Source organism: Mus caroli, chromosome 3, assembly GCF_900094665.2.
Source record: "Mus caroli chromosome 3, CAROLI_EIJ_v1.1, whole genome shotgun sequence".
NCBI lineage: Eukaryota > Metazoa > Chordata > Mammalia > Rodentia > Muridae > Mus > Mus caroli.
In genome coordinates, this window is record NC_034572.1 from 124840194 (window position 1) to 124864888 (window position 24695).

At 46.1% G+C, this 24695-nt stretch overlaps 1 protein-coding gene and 1 long non-coding RNA gene across 2 annotated transcripts in view; one reads left to right on the forward strand and one right to left on the reverse strand.

Annotated features, from left to right (window-relative positions):
• The window catches only part of Hadh (hydroxyacyl-CoA dehydrogenase), a 40488-nt gene extending 18376 nt beyond the window's left edge, over nt 1-22112 (reverse strand). Inside the window, exons 1-2 of the mRNA XM_021157598.1 lie at nt 21881-22112; nt 227-355 (exon numbers count right to left, since the gene is read on the reverse strand). Of these exons, the coding sequence (XP_021013257.1) occupies nt 227-355; nt 21881-22018 (267 nt within the window). The 5' untranslated portion in view covers nt 22019-22112. The remainder of the gene's footprint in view (nt 1-226; nt 356-21880) is intronic.
• On the forward strand, nt 7387-10538 carry LOC115030597. The gene is made up of 3 exons (XR_003836182.1): nt 7387-7444; nt 9526-9620; nt 10482-10538. It is a non-coding gene; the product is annotated as an uncharacterized LOC115030597 (long non-coding RNA).
• Nucleotides 22113-24695: the final 2583 nt, after the last annotated feature.

Here is a 24695-nt window from a genome sequence, read left to right on the forward strand (position 1 = left end):
AATGGGTGGGTAGGGAAGTGGGGGGCGCTATGGGGGACTTTTGGGATAGCATTGGAAATGTAATTGAGGAAAATATGTAATAAAAAATATTAAAAGTTAAAAAAAAAGATTAAAAAAAAAGATTTGCCAAAAAAAAGCTAGACACCTGCAGGGACCCCCTCAGGCAATTAGACACACAGACACACAAAAACACACACAAAGGTGGAGCCTTCAGATAAGAATTTACCTTAGGGTTTTCTGTGAACTTCTTCTTTGCCATCCTCTTTAGACTCTCCTCAATTCCCTTCTTGGATTTTGACAGGATGTCTTCCGTTTGGTCCACCAATACTACTGTATGGCCAGTTGCTGCAGCTACCTAAATTAAAAAAAAAAAAAAAAAAGTTTTAAGAAAAAAAGAAAAAGAATCAGTTTCATATTCTACATGGCTTCCACTACTATTCCTCTCAAAATAGCTTATGAACCTAAGCATCAGTCAATGTCAGACGCGTGCTTCTTGCCTGAGACGGTCCTAAGTCACACAACAAATTCTCCATAACACGTCTCTTCTTGTGGCCCTTAAAGCAGTAGGTGAAGCTTACAATTCTACTCACCAAGCCAATAAAGATCTTGTCCCCAAGAGCTATTTAAGGATACAACTAAAAGGAGAGCAGAGTCTATGACAACTAGCCAGTTTTGGGAGGCAAAGGGGATTCCACATTTCTTGCCTTCTCCATTCCCCCCGGGTAGGTGACATCCCTGAGACACAGGTATATTGAGTGAAGCTGTGTCCCAAGTCCATAAACAACCAGCCTGGTTTACACACTGTCAGGGTCAAGTCAAGTCCTCTTTCACCAGTCTGCCAAAAGCCCCAGCAAGGACCATAGAACAGGGAGTTTGTTGAAAAAAAAAAAAACGACTATTGAGTCACCTACACACAAATGTGACTCAATTCAAGGTAGGAGTAGAAGGACACACCAAATCTACTGCAGACACGATGTGACAGCCGCCCTGAGAAGAGGCCCCAGGAAGCCTGAGTACTTCCTGGAGACACAGCTTTAGGACAGGTGGGCACTGGTGGTGTGGAGAGAGGGGCAGGCTAGCTGCAGAACTGCAGAAGTAACAAGGTGAAAAACACTGTGATCATGTGAGATTCTTGAAGCCAAGCAGCCAAACCTCAAAGCAAAAAACACATAGAGAATGAGACAGAACCAGACGAGCAGTGAGAGCCAACAGGTTCAAATCCCAAAGCAAGGTTCCCAATGCTGCATCAAGTTTGAAGTGTTGAAATGCAGGCTTAAAATGACAGCTACACCTAGGGCTTCTCCCACGCAGTGGTACAGGTCCGAGCCTGCCCGGCCTGTGGGCAGCTTCAGCATCCCAGGATCTGAGAAACAAAGAATGGGAAAGCTGCTGATACAGGAGAACTGACAGATCAGGGTGATGGGAGCAAGAAGGCCAAGTCATCCCGATGATAAGAGACAGAAGCACACAGTGAGTGATCCCACTGTCAGTGTAGGGCCAAACCGTTTCCCAAAGCAGAACACTTGAGGACCCAGGCCAGTGTTTCTCTAGCAAGCCAAGGCCAAGAGCCGACACGCCGAGGTGACTGGGCAGAGCAACTTCGGAAACAGTACAGAAGGGAGTGACCACAGCAGACCCAGGTCCTCTGCCTTTAGGAAGGCTGCTTGTGAAGCTGACCCTGGGATGACCTCTGGAACTTGGGTTTGGAGTGAGTTCTCGTCATTCTCTGACCATGCAGCTTCCACTGCTGCAGGCTCTCCTGAGCCAGTGCAATGTCGGAATCAGATGATATCATGGCCATCCGCCGGATGATAGCGTGGCTATTCCTCAGGAAAATGCCTGGACGCCAAGTCTCTAGCTGGAGCACCTAGAGACAACTTTTTACATGGCTTGTCACATCTCACTGCCGAGGGAACTACACCTGTCCGATGTGGCTGTGAGGGACAGGGAAGGCCCTTGCCAGCTCTTGCCTGGCACCTGACATACTCCAGCAGTCTTTCCTCTTTACTTCATCCCTTAGCAGTAGTAAGCTGCCACCATGCATATGTCTGTCCGTGGGACCTCCTAAAGAATTACGGAACCATGTGGGGGAAGGGCTAGTAGAGAAACAGAAATGAACAGATCTCAAGGTCCTGGTAGGGCCAGGCAGGAGTGAGGGCCACCAATAGAGGCTTATGACCGGCAACGCAGGGACAAGCAAGGTGCTGCCTTGAGGACTTCTGCTCTTGGCCCCTCTGCCATCTCTCTATGGTGTTTGAAACAAGTGATTCTTACATAGTTTCTCCTGACGTCTGCTCTAGACCGTTCCTCAAGGTGGCCAAACAGGACTCCTGGGCTCTTACCCACATGGGTCCCAACCCATACTTCCCCCCTTTTCATCTCTAGTAGAAAAGTGCTTGGGTTTTTCAGCTCTTAGAATTGAGAAGGCGTAAACAGTCACGACACCAGGCAGTCCCACAGTTGACGTAACAGCAACGGAGAGCGATGCTCTTGACAGCTCTCCTACACGGGGAGTTTATACTCTCATTCACAAAAGAAGCGAACCAGCCTCGAGGAAGCCTCCTGTCTACCAGCAAGCCCCGAATGGCCCAGCATTTCTAGGAGCAAGCAGGTCTCAGGGGTGAGACCACTGGTGGTATTTCTAGAAAACCACCTTCCCAGTTCCTACGTGCCGACAACTGGCCAGATGCAGCCACTCCATCGCAGGGAAGCTAACTCTCCAGGCAATGTTCCGGGAGCTTGAAACGAATGACACGCACGATCCCATCAGGGTGATTCTGTAAATCACTGGCTGCTTTCCCACTTTGTCCATAAGTCACAGGAGATGGCTGATACCGAGACCATTACCTTCTTTATGTTCAGGCTCCACACAGTCACTTCCAACAGATGTGCCTGAGAGACACCAACCAGCAACTACTTAAGGGCAACACCATGTCTTAAGCATCTTTCTAAACATCTAAGCCAGGCCCACAAATGACACATAGCCTGGTACATATCACTTGCTTCATAAAATAGCCATGGGGTCATGGGGCCCGTGTTCCTTCCACACCACTCCACACAGGGTTCATATTCCTGCTGCTGGCACAGCAATCTAAATAGATTACCACACAGGTGGATGTTGGAGCAGGCATTCTAGCTCTTGCCCCAATGAAATCCAGAGACGTCGCATGCTTCTCACTGTAGACAAGCCTGACCCAGTCAGACAAGTTTAAGTACAGTTATGCAGCTGAGGCCTCCTGAGTGCCCAACGTGCTTCTTCTGGAATTATCGGCGTTGTATTCTTTTGTGTAAGCCAATGTAAGTAACGTTCTATACCTACTCTCGACCAACAGAAAAACATAAACCCTTTAAAAAAAAAGAAGAAGAAAAGAGTAACAAGAAACCGAAGGCACTAAGACCCTGCTTAGTGCCAGGATCAAGGCTGTATTCCCCCAAGACTACCTCTGACTAAGCCAAGCAGTCTGGCGAAGCAAGCAACAGCCACAATTATGCAAAAGGTCCAGCAATATTAAAGGGGCAGCAACACCAAAGAGACTGAGCCACTGGACCACAAGCACCCAGTGAGGCCGGAAGCCAGGATTAAGTTCGGAGACTTCTTGGCTCCAGGACTGGTCCAGTTGGAGGCATACATGACACTTGGGCTAGCTGCAGAAATAATCAGCTTTTAATATACAACAGTTATAAAGTAGCATTGATAAAAATATAAACTAAATTTATATTCTCTTTCAAGCAGAAAACAAGAATGGAAACAATTGCCGGCTTGGTAACAATATCACTAAAAAGTCCTACTGAGTAACCGAATAATAACAAATCAATTCTTCCATGATGCTCTGATGCACTTATAACAAATCAATTTCCACCCACTCCTGCTCCCATATATTTTAAAGGTGCTTATGAAATGAACCTTACTGTTTCATTTGATACATGAAAAAACTGAAACTTATGAGTACTGTGTAACAGTTTTCTCCCAGATTGAAAATGTTCTATTCTATAGGAAGGAAACTCCTTAAGCAGGAAAGTAAACTCAAATAGCTTCAGGAAGTTCCTGAAACTGATCAGATTCTCTAGGCCCCTTCCTGCCAGAAGAAACAATAAAAGCAGAGTCCTCTCTCAGGTGGAGCAAAGCCAAGCTGCAAAGGTGACTCTCAAGGAAGAACAACTCACTGGAAGAAGCAAAAACCAGGAGAGCTGCCTGGAAGAGGGTTAGGCCAACTGAGGCCCTTGGAAAGGAGACTCTGAAACCTGATGAACTGCCTCTAGGCTGTGCAGTGTGTTCCCAGTTCCTGGCTTTGTTTTTTTCTTGTTTTGTTGGTTTGGTTTGGTTTTGGTTTTAGTTTTGGTAGACAGGGTTTCTCTGTGTAGCCCTAGCATTTCTAGAACCAGGATCATAGCTTTGTGAGCGGTTGGTCATCCATTCTGGGGTTGGCTTTGGTGATGCAGCTATCTCTGAGTCATCTCTGTGCCTGTAAGCAGCCCTCCATCCATATTCCTGTAAGTAACCCCAATAAAACTCATGGGCTCACCACGTTGCACTTTGATGGTATCTGTACTTTGGCCTATTGTGGGTGTTCCATTTGGGCCGAATAGACATCTGTGTTGCATCTGCCCAGAAAAAGTCTTGTCATATAGCACATAAGATAATTAAAGTAACAGGTCACTAATCATATGGCTTCAATCAAACATAATTATGCTACTAGCCAAAGTTACTTTTCAGGGAATTGATAATGTGCCCATCAGAAAAAGCAAGAGGACCTGAGTTCAGATTCCCAACACCCACATAAAAAGCCAGATGCCTGGGGAGGTGGCGACTGGAGGATCGCTAGGACTCACTGGTTAGCTAGTCTAGCCTGCTTGGCGAGCTCCAGATTCCATGAGAGAAGCTGTTCAGAAGACCCAGCCCTTTTCACTCTGGGTGGCTGCAGACCATCGTGGGTCCCTAACCCTGGCAGGTGAGTGTGATGCTTGCCGAGGCCTGAGAACTACTACCCAAGATCTACACCACAGCAAACCAGATCCGGCTGGGAACCTTTAAGATGACCAGAGTGCAGGCACCACCCACAGGTGTTGTGAGGCGTCCAGTCTGGTGTGTGCCAAGACGATGCATTAGAAAACTCCTGCGGATGGTTTCAATGCACAACCACTGTGCCCTAAGCATTGCTCTGCCAGCTCCTGTGGACCTCAGCCCTGTTCCTCCACCTACTCATGTCACTCCTGGGTTGTCACCGCTCCTTGAACACAAGGGATGAGGAAACCTCTGCCCTTAAACTAGTACCACTGAAAAGCCTTCCGGATGCTGCCCATGAAAATATCATATTATATCATAAAGGTACTGTCCAAAGATGCCTTAAAGGAACGGCACCTCCCACCAAGCCCCCTTCTGCCAGGGCTTTCAAACACCATGTTCTTGATCCATCTCCCCTAAATAGAACTAGTTTAATTCTTTGCTTAAAAGTCTGGTTCAGCACTCATTATGTTCCCATCCCTTCTTCTTGACCTCTGGCCACCTGAGCACGAAGCATGCTCATTTGCTTGCTCATCTTCTCTGGACTCTTCTCCGCCACCCTTGGCTAATGACCTGGCTTTGGTTCAGCACAAGCCATAAGGCTGGAGGGGGGGGGGGGATATCCAGAATCTCCCAGAGAACAGATTCTTCAAAAGGCTCCACAACAAAAGAAAACCAAAGTCCACAGAGGTCGATCACCCAAAGAACAGCTTCCATATAAGAGTGTCTTCCTACGGCTGGAAAGGTGGCTCAATGGTTAACAACACTTTTGTTCTTGCAGAGGACCTGCACCCCCCCCCCCCGGCAAAACCCCAAATATAAAACGTCCTTATAAAGACCAAAGTTCATGAAATGTATTATGAGTCACGTCTCTCATTGCTGAGATAAAGGCAGCCTCAGGCAGGCAGGACGGGCTTATTTTGGCGAGGTCACAGTGGGATGCAGCTGCTCATATTGTGTCCTAGTCAGGAAGCAGAAAGCAACAAATGGAAGTGGCTGGCTGGATTTCTCCTTTCTATGCAGTCCACAAGCCAAGCCTAGGGAATGGTGCCTCCCATTTCATGGTGGGTCTCCCCACAGACAAGTCCAGAGGCCCCCAGGGGATTCTGGACCTCATCAGGTTGACAACTGAGATAAAGCGTCACACACTCTTTTCTTATCTGTGGTCACCATTAATGACCAGGTGTTACTATGAAACACCATAACCAGGGCAACTTAGGAAAGAAAGAGTTCATCTGGCCTTACGGTTCCAAGGGTTAGTGATAGCAAGTGACCAGCATGGCAGATGCAGCAGCAAGCTGGGAGCTCACATCTTGAACCACAAACATGAAACAGAGAAAGTAAACAGGAGACATGAGGAATCTTTATAGCAGCAATTCTCAACCCATGGCTCACAACCCCTTTGGAGGTAGAAAGATCCCTTCACAGGGGTCGCCTGAGACCATCTGCATATCAGATTACTTATATTATGATCCATATCAGTAGCAAAATTACATCTATGAATTAGCAACAAAAGTAATTTTGTAGTTGGGGGTCACCACAACATGAGGAACTGTATTAAAGGGTCCCAGCATCAAGAAGGTCGAGAACCACTGCCTTAAATTCTCAAAGTATGTCTCCAGTGACATACTTCCTCCAACAAGATCACACCTCCTAGACCTCCTCAAACAGCACCACCAATTAGGCCCTAGATATTCAAATACATAAGCCTTATGAGGGTCATTCTCATTGAAACCATCAGACCCAGGGATCAACTGCTAAGAACGAGGTGCGTGCTGACTTGAGTATCACGCACACATTTAAACTGAACATAATTCTACTTGGGTCAACATCCCTCCTTCCACACTGTGTGAAACAACTTACATAATTCTACAGTTTCAGGGCCATATGACTTTAGCAATGGCTTCTCATTTGGGGAAGTTCCCTCTCCCATCCATCAGAAGAGGTCTGCTTTATCTTCAAGAGTTTATCCTTCAAACACTGTCTCCACAGGCTCATATAATTTCCTGCAGCAAACAGCCAGGCCTCCACATTGGAAACATGAACTACAGTGCTCTTAAAGTTTTCACACAAGCAAGCAGCCTCCTCCCACTCCCCAACCCAGACAACTCTTCTCCAATTCCCTGTCCATTCACTCGGTCTGGTGAGAGCTGTCCTTTCCCTCTGCTGAGGACTCAGTGAGGATTGCCCAGGCGCTCTTCTGGAAAGCCCCAAATCCTTCATGTGATTAAGTCTTTCATCACGGTACACGTTTCACTGAGAGCTAAGAAAAGAATAAGAGACGCCACGTTTTCTTGGCAGCCAAGCAACTGCCGTGGAACACTCAGACAACCTGCAGAGTGGGGATGCAGGAGTCTCCACGGTTTGGATAAAACGCACAGGCCAGAAGAAATGCCTTCCATCAATGATCGAAGGTCACAGATAAAATACTTGGCTTCAAGGGTGAGTGACTTTGGACCCTTCTGGGGACTTGTAGCCATTTCAAAACACACACACACACACACACACACACACACACAGAGAGAGAGAGAGAGGGGGGGGGGGAGATAAGCCTCTTAACCTATAAACACCCAAAGAAACAAGAGAGAGTTCGGTATGTCACTAAGTGCATAAAACATGTATATAGTTATCTGTTTTATCAGTTACTACCATGGAGTACAAAGAAACCTATTTGTTATAAGAAACTGTATCTGTTTCCTCTGGATGGAAACATTCCTTCCTAGGAAGAGAGGAGCTGAGGTTTGGGAAACTCACAAAAACTTACAAGACTCCGAGGCTCAAGACACTCCTACGACTCACAAGGAAGGCCTTTCTCTCCAAAGTTATGTGAGCAGTAAACTGGCTGGGGAGAGAGGGACCCATTCACCCATCATCACATGGCTCTGGTTTGCACAGGGTGTTCCCGTGATGCCGGGTCCATCCTCCACACTAGGATGGAGAGAAGTGCAATGTATGCTTCTGTGAGAAAACTCATTAAACTCAACTTGGTGGCAATCATTACTTTAGTTTATCACTGCCCTTCTATCTGGGGTAAACAGAAAGACTCTTTAAAAATGGCATCTTCCACACACTAACTCCCACTGCAACCATGAACTATATTTGCCTGCATAAGACTGAACCAGTCAATAGCAAGTCATGGACTGGGTAGGGGCTCCTGGGGCCCCACCCCATCTGTGCTGAACTATTGGCTATTGATGGGTTGTGGAGGCTAAGGAGTCATTTCTTATCTTCAGCGTCAGGATCCACTGCATAATTCCATGTCACTCAGATGGCCCTGGTTAAACTCTTTTGTGGGTCACAAAAGAAAGCAAAAAGACATGAACATGGGAAAAGGAATGGGAGGGGGGAGACTTGAAATATGTGGAAGGGAAATAGGAGGGAGTAGGGGAAGTGAGGGTAACCAACTGCATTATATACATGTATGAATCTGTTGAAGAACAAATTTAATTAAGGAATAAAAAAATACACTCCCAGGCTGGTGAGATGGCTCAGCGGTTAAGAGCACAGGCTGCTCTTCCAGAGGTCCTGAGTTCAATTTCCAGCAACCACATGGTGGCTCCCAACCATCTATAGGAGGATCTGATGCCCTCTTCAGGCAGGCAGATGTATATGCAGCAAGCAGAGCATATATTAAATAAAGTTAAAACCAAACCAAACCAAACAAACAAACAAGAAAGAAACACACTCCCAGGGGGAAGCTAAAAATGCATCAAAACTCACACTCATAAGCTCTGAGCACACATGGTTCCATTTGCAATGGAGAGAAATGTAAATAAAAATGAAACATCAGATCATAACTTCAGACCATTACCCAAGTGTGCACTGCACAGCTGAGTCCTCCCATAGGTGGGTTCTCACGGTGGGAGCGTTGAGCCATCCGACCATGTGAACCATTCCAGTTCGCTGTTACAGTATTAAGGGATTTCTTACGGTCCTGCATTTTCCCTGTATACAATACATAGAATACACAAAAGCTGTGTTAATTTGTATTATCAGTAAGGCTCCTGGCAACCTGCAGGCTATTAGTTAAGTTTTGCAAGACTCAAATACACCAGGGGCTGGGGGGTAAGTCAGTGGTAGTGGACATAGTTTGCATGTGATCCTGGATTCAATTCTCAGCACCAAGAAGTAAGTGTGCATGCATGTGTGTGTGTGGGGGGGGGGTGATTAAAAATCATCATAAACAAAATTATGATTATTTTTTTAAAGTGATTAGACCAGGGGCTAGAGAGATGGCTCAGTGGTTGAGAGTGCTTGCTGTTCTTGCAAAGGCTCCCTCTATCATTATTGCTACATGAATTACAGATAACTTATCAAGGGCTATTGCTGACTGAATATAGTTTTCCCATAAAACCTTGTGTCCAGCTTTAGCCCAAATGAGGTGGTATTGGTATAGGCGGGTGAGGACTAGAGGATTATGGGAAGGGATGCATTAGACAAAAGCCGTCTGCAGGAGGGGGTCCATCACCACAGAACAGGCTGCTCCGAGGTGAGTGTGGCTCTTTTGCTTCTCTCCTGGACAGATCCACCTTCCATTCCACTCTCTGCTATGAGGGGAAGCAATACAAATCCAGATCTGGCTGCCCAACATGGGACATTCCAACTGACGGAATTCTGAGTTAAGCGATCCCCTTCTCTTTACCAATGGTGCCAGGTATTATTACAGCCACAGAAAACACTGAGACAGTCGCCTTCCCAATATCTAGTCCACGATCATTCTCCACTGCTATATTTTATGTGGAGGTGGGAGGACAGGATAAACAGTGAGATCCTGGAGACCTTGTACAAAGCCTTCAAAGTCAGGACACAAGGACAAATCTACTGGCAAAGGGGAAAGCTAAAAAACTGAACATGGGTCCATCCAAATGTGGGTGCTGGTGCAGGCTTGCAGGCGCTCGTGCCTGAAGACAATCTATTTACGTACAGCTCATCACTGTACTAAATGCACACTTGTGGAAGGCGATTTAAGCTGCTACTGAGACATGCAATGCATAGAAGCAAATGTGGAACTTCACATAGCTGAACACGCATGAAAAGACGGCATGGTGTAAATGACCCAAGTAGTCTGAGTTATTCAGATGACCTCAGAAACCCAGGCTGTGTGACAAAAAGGCCCCCACAGTGCAGCCACTGCAGCTGCTACACTTTTTGTATGCTCTGGCAAGACTGTGTCCTTGGAAGGAAGTACATTTGTTTTATCATATCTTCTTACTTTGTCCAAGGACAAAAGAACCTTCCAGAAGTGACATTGAACCCAATGTCTACCAATATCAATGTACGTACAGAATGAAATAAGAGTTTCCACTCTGAAGCTACAAACTGTGTCTCCTTTTGATGCTGTGAAGTGACTCAACTTTAAACCATCGTTTTCTTCAAGTCTCTATTTTCAATATTCTCCTGGTTTTATATCTCTTCCTTCTTAAATGTCAATCATTCCTAGAATTCCAACTGTACCTGAAACCAACATATTCTTTTCTAGGCCAAGTCACCATCTCAGCGTTAAACCCAGCTCTCTATGACATCACTGGTACCGCCGTTCAGCAGAGCAGAGTTTCCTGACAGCACTTTTCCCTTAATCCCATCTTGAATTTCCCCACTCATTTTAAAAAATATATATTCATGTGATGTATGTGCATTTTTAAGTGTATGTCTGTGTGCACGCACACATGTGTGTTGACTGCTCTCCACCTTATATTACTGAATCTGGGCCTCTGAACCCAGAGAGCCTTGTTTGATCTGCCTAGCCAGTTTGCTGGTAGGACGGCTGGAATTACAGGGGAATTGTCACACCCAGCTGGGTTTTATATGAATTTTAGAGATCTGAACTTTGGTCATGACCCTTGCACAGTGAGCACTCAGGATATTTGTTCCCACTGTGAACTCCGAGATTGTGTTGTTTACTGGGAAAACCTGTTTCTAGTTGTGGTGTGGCTCAGCCTCAGCACACACCTTTAATCCCTCTGGCTGGAACGCAGACACGCCCTTAGCACACACCTTAGTACACACACTGAAGGTGGTTTGTAGAAGGGAGCATTCGTGTTTGAAAGTGATGTTTAGTACAGTGGCAGACAAAGTGACAAAGCAGAGGAAGATCTAATAGAATAGGATCTTCTCAACTCTCACAAGAAGAGAGGAAGGGAAGGCTACTTGAGGGGCAGTGCAGAGAGGGAGGGTGTAGGAGGGAAGGGGGCAGAAGGGAGAAGGAGGCAGTTTAACCAGGACAATTACACAGAGAAAAAAAATCTAGGTACAAGGTAAGACAGAACGAGCCAAAGAAAGGAGGAATTGCTAGGGTTAGTTTGAGGCCAAACAGGGCAATTCAGGGAGAAGCAGAAAGAAGCCAGTTTGAACAGTCAGCTTGGAGAGGAGTTTGAGACAGAACAGGTGAGTTGAACCAGCCAGCCAGAGTTCAGAAAGAACTAGGAAGCTTATTCGGCAATAAATCTCAGTGGCTGAAAACATTCTAGGCCTAGATAAGATTGTATGGAGGCTAGAAGCCTCCGGGAGTAGGCCTGGGTTAGCAGACTGAGGAGGCCAGCCTCCGAGACAACATTTATTTCAGGCAAATAAATGTAAAAGACACTTTTACACACCTTCTCCACCAAGCCACCTCTCCACCCAGGCATCTTTAATTTTCGTTCAACAGTTTCATCTGTCACGACAAGGCCAGTTCAAATGCTAACCCCTCCAGAGAGTCTCTCAACAACTGATTTTCATTTGTTTTAAAACTTCACAGCAAGATTGTCATTGGTCATCTTCTATTACTTTATACCAGAGTATGCCACTTCAAAGATGGGTTTTAATCTGTCTGCTTTCATATTCAAAATCTCACAGTGTCAGAAGCTGTCTTGCTCTTTTTACCTTAGGCAACTCTGCAAGCTCTAACACTTGACAGCAGAGTAGCCTGAGCCTGTACTCTTTCCCAGACACACAGCACGTCTCCCTTCCCATGATTCTACAAACCCACACCCATGTGTCCTCTGCCAGATGTTGTAAAAAAATTTGATCACACCAGAAACCCCAAGATTGTGTTACTGGAAAAACCTGTTTTTAGCTGTGATGTGGCTCAGCCTTAGCACACACACCTCTAATCCAAGAGTTTTCTGCTTGAATAATAAAGAGGATGATATAAAGTCAAGAGGCAAGCAATCCATTGGCAGGAAGTGAGGATAGGATTATTAAGAAAAGAATCGTAGAGAGTAGCAGGGAGTCAGGAGGATGGCTAGAGAGACACACAGGAAGTAGAAGGGAGGGACTTTCAGTTGGAAGGAGGTTTTGAGATGGTGCGAGAGAGGGGCATTCCTGAAGGGATGTCGACTGAGGAGGAAGGTCGGCTGGTGCATTCTCTGATGCCCCGAGCTAGCAGGCTTTCACACCAGCATCTGGCTCCTGTGACTTCACTGGTAAAATGGAACACAATTGAGATTTTGTTTTTAAAAACAAAACAAAATGGGCTGGAGAGATGGCTCAGTGGTTAAGGGCACTAACTGTTTTTCCGAAGGTCCTGAGTTCAAATCCCAGCAACCACATGGTGGTTCACAACCATCCATAATGAGATCAGATGCCCTCTTCTGGGGTGTCTGAAGACAGCTACAGTGTACTTACATATAATAAATAAATAAATTGGAAAAAAAAAAACACAGCAGAACATGTTCTATTTCATCACTGCTGCTGGGGGACGCTGGCATAGAGGCTGCCTCTCCTTGAATGAGGACATAGTCACCTCCGGGTTCTTCTGATGCACAGAAGCAGCAGATCACCTGTGGGAACCACCGTGGGAGGAAGAGGACAGCAGCACATGCTCGGAGCCAATGAGTCAGCAGCTCTCAGTGGCCGCTCAGTCACATGATGATACCTCCAACCCAGAGTCTGTACATGAAATGGCAAGGAATCGATGGTGGGGCTTTTGTTTGTTTTGTTTTGTTTTGCTCTTTTGTTTTTGTTTTCTTTTTTCCGTGAAAACTTTCAAAATTTGGTCAATAAATAGCCAAGGTCAGGAGAAATTCCACTGAGGACAATGAGTGATAAATTAAAATTTGGGAGGTTTGTCAACAATAATTTTCAACCATGAATTCAAGGTAATGTTCTGGGGATTGTCTGAGGGTCACTGCATCGTCTGCTTCAAGTTCTGTGTCAGCCCATTGTGGACAGAGTGAGCAGGCAGTCTGCAGCCTTCTTAGGATTAGTCATTCCCATCTATATTTCTTCTTCAGCAGACAATGGGTTTCTCCTGGGCAACAACCACATCTTACCTGCCACCCAGCACACAGGAGACACTTCCTAATAACAACACTGGGGTGACAAAAGCCTCAATTTGTATATTATTCTAGAAATGAATGTTTAAGAAAATGTAACTGGGGCTGGTGAGATGGCTCAGCGGTTAAGAGCGCTGACTGCTCTTCCTAAGGTCCTGAGTGTAATTCCCAGCAACCACATGATGGCTCACAACCATCTGTAATATGATCCGATGCCCTCTTCTGGTGTGTCTGAAGACAGCAACAATGTACTCATAAATAAATAAATCTTAAAAAAAAGAAAGAGAGAGCAAAAGAAAGGAAGAAACTATGGCTGCCTTTTGCTATTAGAAACCTTTACAGCAACCTTGGAAATGTTTTAGAATTGTGAGATATCACATCATTAGCTTGCAAAGAACAGTAAGAAGACAGAAACAAGTTGAGAGCAGAATCTGTTTCGGTGGGCGGAGAATGGTTTTTCCACCGCTGGTGTCTGGGATGCCGGTGAGGGAGAAACAGCTGGACAAGCACTGAGTGCTGCCGAAAGAGAAACTCCTGCTCTTTGTGCCCTTTGACCGCCACGCCTGTGATTTCCAAGTGGACTGTGTTTAGCTAGTCTAGCCGGTCAATGTGTCAAAGGAGCCCTGGTGTCTGTTTCTGTCTGGAACCCAGGAATACAGACCCAGCAATTCCATCCATCACACAGGAGACTTAAGACATTTCAGTTTCTCCCCTATTGTAAGGTTAGGTCAGCAACCCTTTTACTGTTCAGGATATTAGTTACAGATCACTTGGCATGGTGGCTGACAGCAGTGCCTTTCAAATTGTGTCTAGCCATGAACCCCTTCTCCATAGAAAAACATACATTGGCTGATAAACAGAGCAAAGGTCAGAGAAGAAAGGACTGCTGAGTCCACTAGGAGACGTGTGGATGTTAAAGTCCATCCAAGAGCACACTGGGAAATCCCTAACCTGTCCCATCCATTAGAATAGCCGCTGCCAATGCACTGCAGATTCAAAGTTTTAAACTTGTGTGTCTGATCTAGAGCACAGAAACCCAGAAGGGGCTCATGAGAGAAGAGAGCAAAAGAGGCCTTAAGGAAGGCAGGGGCCAGAGTCCGTGTGATATGAAGGTGGAGGTGGGGGAAGTACTGGGGGAGGGGGACCTTACGGGATAGGAAGCAGGAGAATGGAGAGAGGTTGATCAAAGTGAAAGACATATGAAAAAGCCTTATAGAAACCCACTACTCTGTAACCTAATTAAAAAATAATGGTTTAAAGGAGAATTATGATCAGAGGTATGTCCTACATGGTGGACCATACCCTTCCAAGAAGATGTGGGTCACTAAAGAAACCCAGTGCCAGGCGTGGGATATCGCCTTACCAGTTATGGTCAGAGAGGCCATAGAGACTCCCCAAACACTGCAGAAACTGTCATTGCTCTTGGTTGCCATCCTAACTAAGACACTATTTTACTGAAGACAAACGATACTTCGGTTGTAGGGCAGAGAGAGATCAGGCTGAGCCTGGCCTGAAACCTTCCTCCCTGTTGGCTAGTTTTCACAGGACCAGAAAGTGCTGTGCAGCCTACTGAGAAATAAAAAGTCGTCAACAGACTTCCCCAGGGGTAGACCTGCATGATACACGAAAAGCCTACCTGGCAAGATGTGTCCTCCATGCAACTGTGGGATGGCTATGGGGAGGGGAAAGCAACTGCTTTCTGATTTGCTTTGAGACCTGCCCTACAAGAGGGAATTCATGCCTGCTACAGTAAACTTGGTCAAAAGCCCACAGCAGGTGGGAGAGGCCTATTCTGCTAAACGGACATGTTGTGAACACCCCTATAAAGGTGATGTTTATGCCCATGGAGTGGCGCTGCTATCAACCTTAGTCAGAGAAGCTTCACCCTCAGTTAATGCAGACTGGTGACTAGTCAGGGGGCTAAGAATAAGTAATCAACCCTAAAAAGAACATCTGTGCTGACCCTCTACACACACACACACACACACACACACACACACACACAAGGCTTGGGGAACATGGCAGAAGAGGGAGAAAGAAAGCATATGCAATCTGGAGGACGAGGAGTCACGCTGTCCTCTGGACATGATGGGGCCTAGCATTCACGAGTTCCTATCAGCTATGGTTACCTGCACGAGATCAAGCCAGAACATATTCCAGCATGGTTGGTCGGTGAGCTAATGAGACTCCACACCCCTGGCTGAGGAGCCTCTGGCAAGTGATAGCAACTGGGGAAGGGGGAGGAATTTTTTTCTTCAGGAGTATGGTCCCTGGTGGGTTGCCCAGGCTCTTGCTGCTCAGCCTCACACCCACGTGTACACACACAGCTCTCTTTGAGTGTATTCAGTAAGCTATTCAAAGACTGGAGGTTATGAAAGCGGGATAGGGTGCAGAGGTGGAGAGGGCGCAGAGGTGGAGAGGGCCAAAACGTATTGTGTGTATGGGTGAAGTTACCAAATACTAAATGAAAATCAGAATAATAGTTATCACACTCAACAAAAGTCTAGGCAAGGAAGTGGAAAAGGATTTTTTATGTATTGTTGATGGAATGCAAAAATAATACCTTTATGGAAAAAACACTGAAATTCCTCAACAGTACTAGAACAGTACTACTGTTAAGTAGCACTTTCATTTGGGGGTATATGTTTACAGGATTCAAAACTGATAAAGCCACCAGATCTTCCTTTGGAGGTCGCTTAAGGCTTCTCCTGATAGTTCAAGAATAATTACATTAATAAGGAGTGATACTTAGAAAACATGTCAGGCAGCAGGCATGATGATGGCTCAGCAGGTAGGGAGCTTTGTTGCCAAACCTGATAACCTGAGTTCAAATACCCAGGGCCCATGTGGTAAACCGAGAGAACTGACTCCTACACGGCTCTTTTATGACCTCAGTATGCATTCCCTGGCAAGTGCACATGAACATATGTACGTGTATATATACACACACACACACACACACACACAAACAAACAAATGTAAGAAAGCTGCTATCTGGGTGCCAACAAAGCAACTTGGGCTTTCTGAGTTCCATAACGACACCGCCTGGCCCACCTAACTGTCTGGAAAGGACGGAGCTGGAAATCTGGAGTGAAGCGCAGGAGTGGATGCCATTCTGGTTTGCTTTGGTTTCCCTCCACTATTTATTCAATGTTGTAATACGCAGGACTTTCCTTGGTTCTTTAAGTGATGGTTTTTTAAGCCATTGAGAACTCTTGTTTTATATTACAGTGGCCTGCACACTCACCGTAAGACACTGAGGGCAAACAATATGGAAAACACAGACACACAGACACACACACATGCACACACACAGAGCTATGTCCTCAGCTCTAAGACTTTCTTGGGGTTGGTGGAAGGCAGGCTCAGCCAAAGGGGAAATATTTTTAGACAAGGGTGCTTCAGAGCTGTAAAAATAGGTCCAGTGAATAGCACACTTGTCAAGGTCCCTAGTACTCCAGCCAAAGGAGCAAGCCACTGTGCCAAGAAGAAGTATGCTGGACTTGTGTATCTTTGTAAGTGGATCATAATACTGAATCAGGTTCTCTGAAGGGTAACTTACATGGTAAATTCGAGAAACTAGCATCACCTGGCCCAATACCTGGCCTCTCCACACTCTCAGCACATCTCTAGCCAGTGTCTCTTGGGACCCTACACCAAGGGCTGCTGTACGTCATCAACATCCCAGTCTTTCCACAAACTCCCAATGTCATGATTATCCTCACATCTGACTTCTGACTGCATCCCAGTCTTAGCACACTCAAAGGCAGGCACTGTCCTCTGACATCCATGGGTTTGCTGTGACATTGTGTGTGTGTGTGTGTGTGTGTGTGTGTGTACACTAAATAATAAAATAATGTAAAATACAAACCACACTCCTGCAGGGACCCCAGTGCCTGCTCTCTCACACTTACACTGCTCACCAGACACCAGCAGTATGAGCTCCGAGTTCTAGCAGAGCTGGCAGTGAGGCAGGTATATGTATGTGCCTAAGGTAGAGCAGCAGGGAGGACTGAAAATGATTACGAGAAAATGAGAAACCAAAGCAAGGGACAAGTGACAGGTAAAGTAGGATACCATTACCACAAAGAAAAAACAAACCTGACAGCCCAACCCCTTACTCCCTGTAGGAATGGCAGAACTTCCAAATATACTCCAGGTCAGAAGGTGGATCTGCCATAGGGCAGAGCTTTGATCTATATAGAGAACAACCTGATAAAGAACCAAGGGACTCAGGAAAGCGGGGAGGACTTAAGAACGGCATGCCTTAAGTAGAAAAACCTACTGGTGTGCTAGCTGTAACAGTGTATGCCTTCAATCCCAGCTCTCAGAGGCAGACGGAAGGGGATTTCTGTTGCCTCAAAGCCGATCTGGTCTATATGGTGAGAGTTCTATGCCAGCTAGAGCTACCTAGGGGAACCAGGGAGAGAGGGAGGGAGGGAGGGAGGGAGGGAGGGGAGAAGGGAAGGAAGGAGGGAGGGAGGAAAAGAGGAAGGGAAGGAGGGAGGGAAGATAGGAAGGAGAGAAGAAGGGAGGGAAGGAAGAAAAGAAAAAAGGAACAGAATAGCTGAGAATAAAACCATGGCCTTCATAAGGAACATTCAAAAGGAGCACTGATGATCCCGGAACTATCCCAGTCTCCTGTGATACTAAGACTTCTAAGTTTCTATATTTATTGTTCAAGAAAACTTTAACTCATTGTAACAACAGAAGTTAATAAGGCTAACAACTTCACAGAGCTCTGATTATTGTTCCATTAAAAACCAAGAAATTCAGAAGTGAGGACGGTGAGAGGAGATGGGATTGAATTCAGTGGGAGGAGAGAGGCTTTCCAGTCTCTCCGAGCATCTATCCAGTCAAGGAGCATTGCCCAAGAATGAACGACTGCAGCAAATGTTCACCTGTAGCTTAGAACACTCCCCTGAAGCCATCTCAATAGTTTAAAGAGCTCTAAAGAAATAGACACTATTTAGAACAGGTGTGTGTGTGTGTGTGTGTGTACACGTGCATGAGAAGATCAAAGGATAACGTATGGGAGTTGGTTTTCTCCTACCATGAGGCAGGGTCTCTCTTGTGGCTTCTGCCATGATACAGACTCCAGGCTGGCTGGTCTTCTAGCTTCTAGGTGACTCTGCTGTCATCACCTCCCATCTCCATGTAAGAGAGCTGGGATTAGTCACACAACTTCATCACTGAGCTACTAGCCAGCACATCCTTTGCATTTTGAAAAGGACACACATGTTCAAACACACATACACACAGGCACACAAACCACACAAGTTTGGTGGCTTTGGTCAGATGAACTTACTCCTGATCTTCACAAGTTCAAATATTCTCCACACCCCCAAAAGTGTGAGATGTAGACCACATTGTGCCAGAAAGTCTCTCAAACATTATTCCCAGTTGGCCCAGTGGCTGCACACAAGTTATGTAATGAAGTGTATGAGCGTTCGGGACAATTCTTACAAAGACAGTGGGCTAAGCCGAGCTTAGAACTCTTCTATCAACCTGAGAAGCACACAGCTTGCAGCTTCCTCTTTCTCTCTATAAAGCAAAAAGCGATCTGTCTCCACTCAAAGTTCATTTAATGATACAAGCCATTTTGTCAAGAGAAATCAGCAGTGAGAGCCAAGTCAGAAGTATATAACAGGCAAACACATAAAACAAGTCAATGCTCTTAAACATTAACCTGCAGGCTAAGAGGTTTGGTGTTTTTTTTTTTTTTTTAATTTAAAACAAACAAAAAAGGGCAGGCAATGTAGACACTCTTAGAAGGTACACAATCACTAATGGCCTATGGTCTGGCTAAATGTAACTAACCCTGGACCTCATTTGTCTAAAATTACTTAACTATTTGATAAAATGCATTGGGTGCGTACAAAATGTATTTACAACCCTTTCCATCCCACTCAGCACAAAATGGAACACGCCGATTAGTTAAAACTACAAACAGACCCTCCACTGACTTAGACCATTTCATAGAGAGTTCAGAAGAAATGGCAGCTGAGTGTGTGATGCAGGATGCTACTTCGAGTTTGTACTTTTATGGCTTCACTCGGGTGGAATAATTAAATAAAAGGTGCTGTCCTTCTCGGCAGCTCGTGAGCAAACGGCACTGTCTGTCAGCTGGGATCTGGGTCCCAGATCCCAGATGTTCTCCACTGAAACCCAAGGCTCCTGCCTCAACATGGAGATCAGGAACAAAAGGGGCCTGAGGGGCTGGTGAGATGGCTTAGTGGGTAAGAGCACCCGACTGCTCTTCCGAAGGTCTGGAGTTCAAATCCCAGCAACCACATGGTGGCTCACAACCATCCGTAAGGAGATCTGACTCCCTCTTCTGGAGTGTCTGAAGACAGCTACAGTGTACTTACATATAATAAATAAATAAATAAATAAATAAATAAATAAATCTTTTTTTAAAAAAGGGAGGGGCTAAGGCTAAAAAAGACAAGAGGACGGATGGCAGCAATGGTGCCAATGATCACAATGACACTTCTGGCTTCTTGGAGCTATATGCTATGTGTGTGTCAGTTAATTCCTTTATTCCTTTTCCATATTCCTACAAACCCTCTGCTCTAGAGAAACTGCAGAGACCAAGCAACCGCTTTACCGTTTCACCAACATGCAGGTCGCCCAACTGCCTGCGCTCAGCACATGAATTCATCATCACTCATCCCTGGTACCAGAGGCAAAAAGAGATTTACTACCCTGTACCAAAAACGGTCCATTATGGATTTTTTTTTTTTCTCAAAAAGGAGATGGCATGATGGGTGGAGAGATAACTCAGCAGTTAAGAGCACTGGCTCCTCTTCCAGAGGATCTGGGTTCAATTCCCAGTTCTCACATGGCAGCTCCCAGCTGTCTGCAACTGTAACTGAGGTCCAACTTGAAGGAAGGAAGGAAGGAAGGAAGGAGACAGCACTAACTAGAACTGTTTGCTGCAAGGCCAAGTATAAGAAATGGACCATCTACACTGGAACATAGTAGAGCCATTAATCAGGAAAGCAGTTTCCCCTGCAGGATCAGAATGGTCACCTAAAGTGACCCAGAGGAACGGCTGTTCCTATGAATGCCCTCTATTTAGACAGTGGGTCTTTGTTACACTTTTATTCCAAAAGTTCTGCTAGGAGGTGCATAGCTTTTCCTCCCCGCCCACCCCCCCCCCCCCCCCCCCCCCCACATTTCCCTAGGAACTCCCTGATCCAGCTGCTCCCTGATCCCCATCCTTGTCAATCACTTTAATCCACTCGTCTCAGGCCAAAGTTCGAGCACCTTACCCAGCTAATTCTATGTGCTTCCCGTGCTTCAACACACTTTCTTTGGATAGACACAGCGTAGCATCCCGCATTTGTGCAAAAGCTGCTAGATGCTTTCTAATTAGTTTCGAATCCAAAGCAGTTTCTGAGGCGCAAAAAACAAAACAAAACAAAACAAACCCACCAAACCCCTATTATCTTGTTACTAAGATGTTGCTTAAACATTGTTTAAGGGATACATTGTTTTTCTTGGACCTGGACAACCAATCTCATTCCTCACAGCCTTGAGTTTTTGTGGTGCAGAGGGATACAGCAGACTAGCTATATTTTCTTCAGCATAGCCATGTATGGTTTTTGTTGTTTAATTTAATGGACTTTGGAAGGAAGTGCAATCAAGGCTAATACGTTTATAGCAAGCATGCAAGTGTGCATTTGGTTGGGAAGACACTGACCTGTGAATACCCTCCCTAATTAAAATTAGGTAAGCCCTCCACTGCCACAACACTCAAACTGCAAAGGCCTCAAAAGGTACGAATATAATAGCAAGTTCATGGAAAAAGATCAGAGCTCTCTACTGTGTGTAGGAAGTTAACTATTAAGAGAAAACGGTATTACAGGCATCGCAGTAGCCAAACTGCACAGTTGATTTTGAACTGTGCCTCAGCTGGCACCAGGCAAAGTCCCACAGAAGCCGATTAGCGATTAGAGACTTCTCAGAGCATAAACTATGCTTATCTCTGTCGCCCACTCTCTTGAGGTTCAGAGCTGGGCAAGAACGCAGATTTCAGCGCCGGGCACTGGGTCAAAGGTCAAAGTTTCCTGGCCCAGGCCTGGGCAGAGTCCAAGCAATGCCACAAACTCCCACTAGGTGACTTTCCAAACTGTTACAAAAGTGAAGGCCAACGAAGGAAACTTGTGGGAGAGGCAGGACACTTGGAAAGAAAAGTGCCCAGACCAACACCCAAAGAACTGTAAGGAAAAAAAGGAAGAAAGAAAGGAAGAAAGAAAGAAAGAAAGAAAGAAAGAAAGAAAGAAAGAAAGAAAGAAAGAAAGAACAAAGAAAAAAACTTATCAGGAAAACTAAAAGAAATCGCAGCCCAGGTCTTGGCGAGCGGATTCCTGTCAGATCCAGGCGGTGAGCAAACACTCTGCAACTCTGCACGCACAACTGTGCACAGTTCAGCTCCAGTGTGCACGCGTGCACCAGCGCGCTCCACCGAGCCTTCCCCAACCCGGGGCAGCTAGTTGAGAAGCATGCACGTAAGGATCAGGCCGAAGGCTGAAGTTCTGGGACACTGAAGCATGCTGCACCTTCTCGGACTTCATCAAACTATTTCCACCACACCCGGGGCGCGAGGCCCGCTCACCTGCGCGATGCCGGCGCCCATCAGCCCGCCGCCGATGACGGTCACATGCTTGATCAGGATCTTCTTGGCGGCCGCCGACGCAGAGGAAGAGGCAGAGGAGGACATGGAGCGCAAGAATTGCCTGGTCACGAACGCCATAGTTCAGTGGAGCAGCCGAGGAGGAGCAGTGGGGACTGCGCGAGAGGTCCCGGAGCGTCGTGGGCGGGGCCGGTGACGTTGGGGGCGGGGCCTCTAGCACGCCCCACCCACCCGCCTGCTGCACAAGCTGCAGGTCCACCCCGCCCCCCAAGAGGGCGGTGCCAGGACTCAGGCCAGCATGGACTCTGGCAAAGCAGAGACCCACCAAGAGACAACCTGTAGTTGCCTTCACAATCTGGTGGGCTGGAGTTGTGATCGTGAGAATTGTGTTTAGGATGAGGACGGTAACCCCGGATAGAGAACACAGGCAGGGAAAGCCTGGCTATTGGCCAACTTTCTGCCTAGTACTGTGCTAGTGATAACAGAATTGCTGCTGGTTTTACTTCTAAGCGTTCATCTGGTGCCCCCAAACTCACCATCCAGAGGAATGCCATCCGCCTTTCACCCCACTGGAAGAAATGATAGTTAATCCTGTGTGCAATGAAGCTCCCTGCAAAAGTCTCATCTGTGTCTCACATTCTGCAGAATAGAACTAACTTCCTGTCTGAATGTTAGAGCTCCAGAGTCCAAGTTTTCTCGGCCTGTTTCTAGTTACTCACCTCTGTATCTAACTTAGGTTACATCGAACTTAAGCAATGTGTTGCCTAGCAGATCACTTGCTCCCATCGGTCCCAAACTAAAACAGTTAAACAACAAAAACAAAAACAAACAAACAAACAAACAAAACAGCATAAAACCCTGGGAAAAGAATTACTTGTTCCGCTGTAACCTGCCTGCCCAGGGTCTTCAGCAATGTTCTGTAAGCCGATGGCTTTATGACCTTCTTGCTCTGTAGCTATAAAAAGTTTATGTAACTCTGTCAGCAGTGAACCTTGTCCTTCAGAATTGTTTCCATGCCTGTTCCCTGCCGCGGGCTCTTGCATGTGGCTGGGAAGAGACTCTCCTGCACTCCCTTTGAAGCAGGGGCTATGTTTTGCATTGACCCTTTGAATCTTATTTTTATATTTAATTCTTCAAAATAAGCAAAGCCTACTGAGTGCTGCATTCCAGCCAAGTCACAAAAATAAAATAGAATAAAATAGGAGACTAGGAACGGAGGTAGAAGGCTACCCACAGAAACTCAACAGCTTGAAGAATGAACACGTTTATGAAGGAAGGAAGAAACGTGTACAGCAGTCTGAGGGAAGATGCAAGACAGAGAGGAGAGGCCTCTATGGCTGAGTTGCCACTGAGAGAGGACAGCTGATTTCGAGGAGGCTTGATGAGAGGGTTGCAACTCTTAGTTTTCATTTGGAAAGATGAAGTATAATCCAAGTTTGGTGCTATGATAATATAATTTTCTCTTCCTTTCTTCCTCCCTTTCTCTCTTTCTCTCTTTCTTTTTCCCTCTCTCCCTCCCTTCCTTCCTTTCTTCCTTCCTTCCTTCCTTCTTTTCTTTCTTCATCCTTTCTTGTTTCTTTCTTCTCACCAGTGTATTATCTGTGCACTGAATGGATGTACGTCCAAGGAGGCCAGAAAAGGGCATCAGGTTCCTGAACTTGGAGTTACAGATGGTTGTGAGCCACCATGTGGGTGCTGAGAATCAAGCCCAGGTCCTCTGAAAGAGCAGTCAGTGCTCTTAACCACGGAGCCATTTCTCCAGCCCTACAATATAGTCTGAAATGATATCTCTGTTGTAATATTTCATGTGTACCTCATGCCCAAAGTAATGTACGTTTTCAGATCTCTGCTTTTCCTTGGGAAAGAATGATAAATGTGTCTTGATTCACTTGTGCTGCTACAACAAAACCCCCAAAGTTCTTCTGGGAGCAAGGCAACCCCAAGTCAAGGTGCCATCAGGTTCATTTTCTGATGTGGACCCACTTTTAGCTCAAGGATAGTTCCTTGTATCTGCAGACGGTTGAAGGGTGTGATGGTGAATCGTGATTGTCAAATGGAATGAATCTGTAGCCGACTAAGAGAGCCACCTCAGGAAGACTCCGTGGAGGTATTTCCAAGAAAGGTTAACTGAGGGGAGACGATGTCCTCCCCAAGTGGGCAGCACCTTAGACAGAGTGGGGGTGGGATGCACCCTAGATATAAAGTGATCTGAGAGAGAAAAAATAGACTTCCTGCCTGCCTGCCTTCTTCTCCTGCTGGAGAATTCCTCTATTCTGCTGTAGCTGCTGCAGTCATCCTTCCCTGACATCAGCACCTAACTTAGGCCTTCCAACATGGGCTGAAGTGCAGACTCTCTAGGGTTCCTCCAGGCCTTCAGCCAGACTGGGACTGCTGATGCAACCAGCCTCACAGACTAAGTGGCTGTGACAGCCTCAGCCTGTCCAGTGGCAGGCACCACTGATGGACACTCCAGCCCTGATTGTGTAAGCAAGTCTAATGAATCACATCTCATCCCGCACACTACCCTGACAGCTCTCCTGCTAGAACAGTGTTCTCAACCTGTGGCCAACCTCCCTCTCCCAAAATACTTACAACTCATAGCAGCAGCAAAACTACAGTTATAAAGCAATACAATAATTTTATGGTTAGGGGGTCACTACAACACAAGGAACTGTATTAAAGAGTCACAGCATTAGGAAGGCTGAGAACCACTGCTCTAAAGAGAACCATCTGGGACTCTTTCTTAAGCCACTAGCCCACCCAATCACCTCCCAAAGGCCCATCCCTAAACACTTCT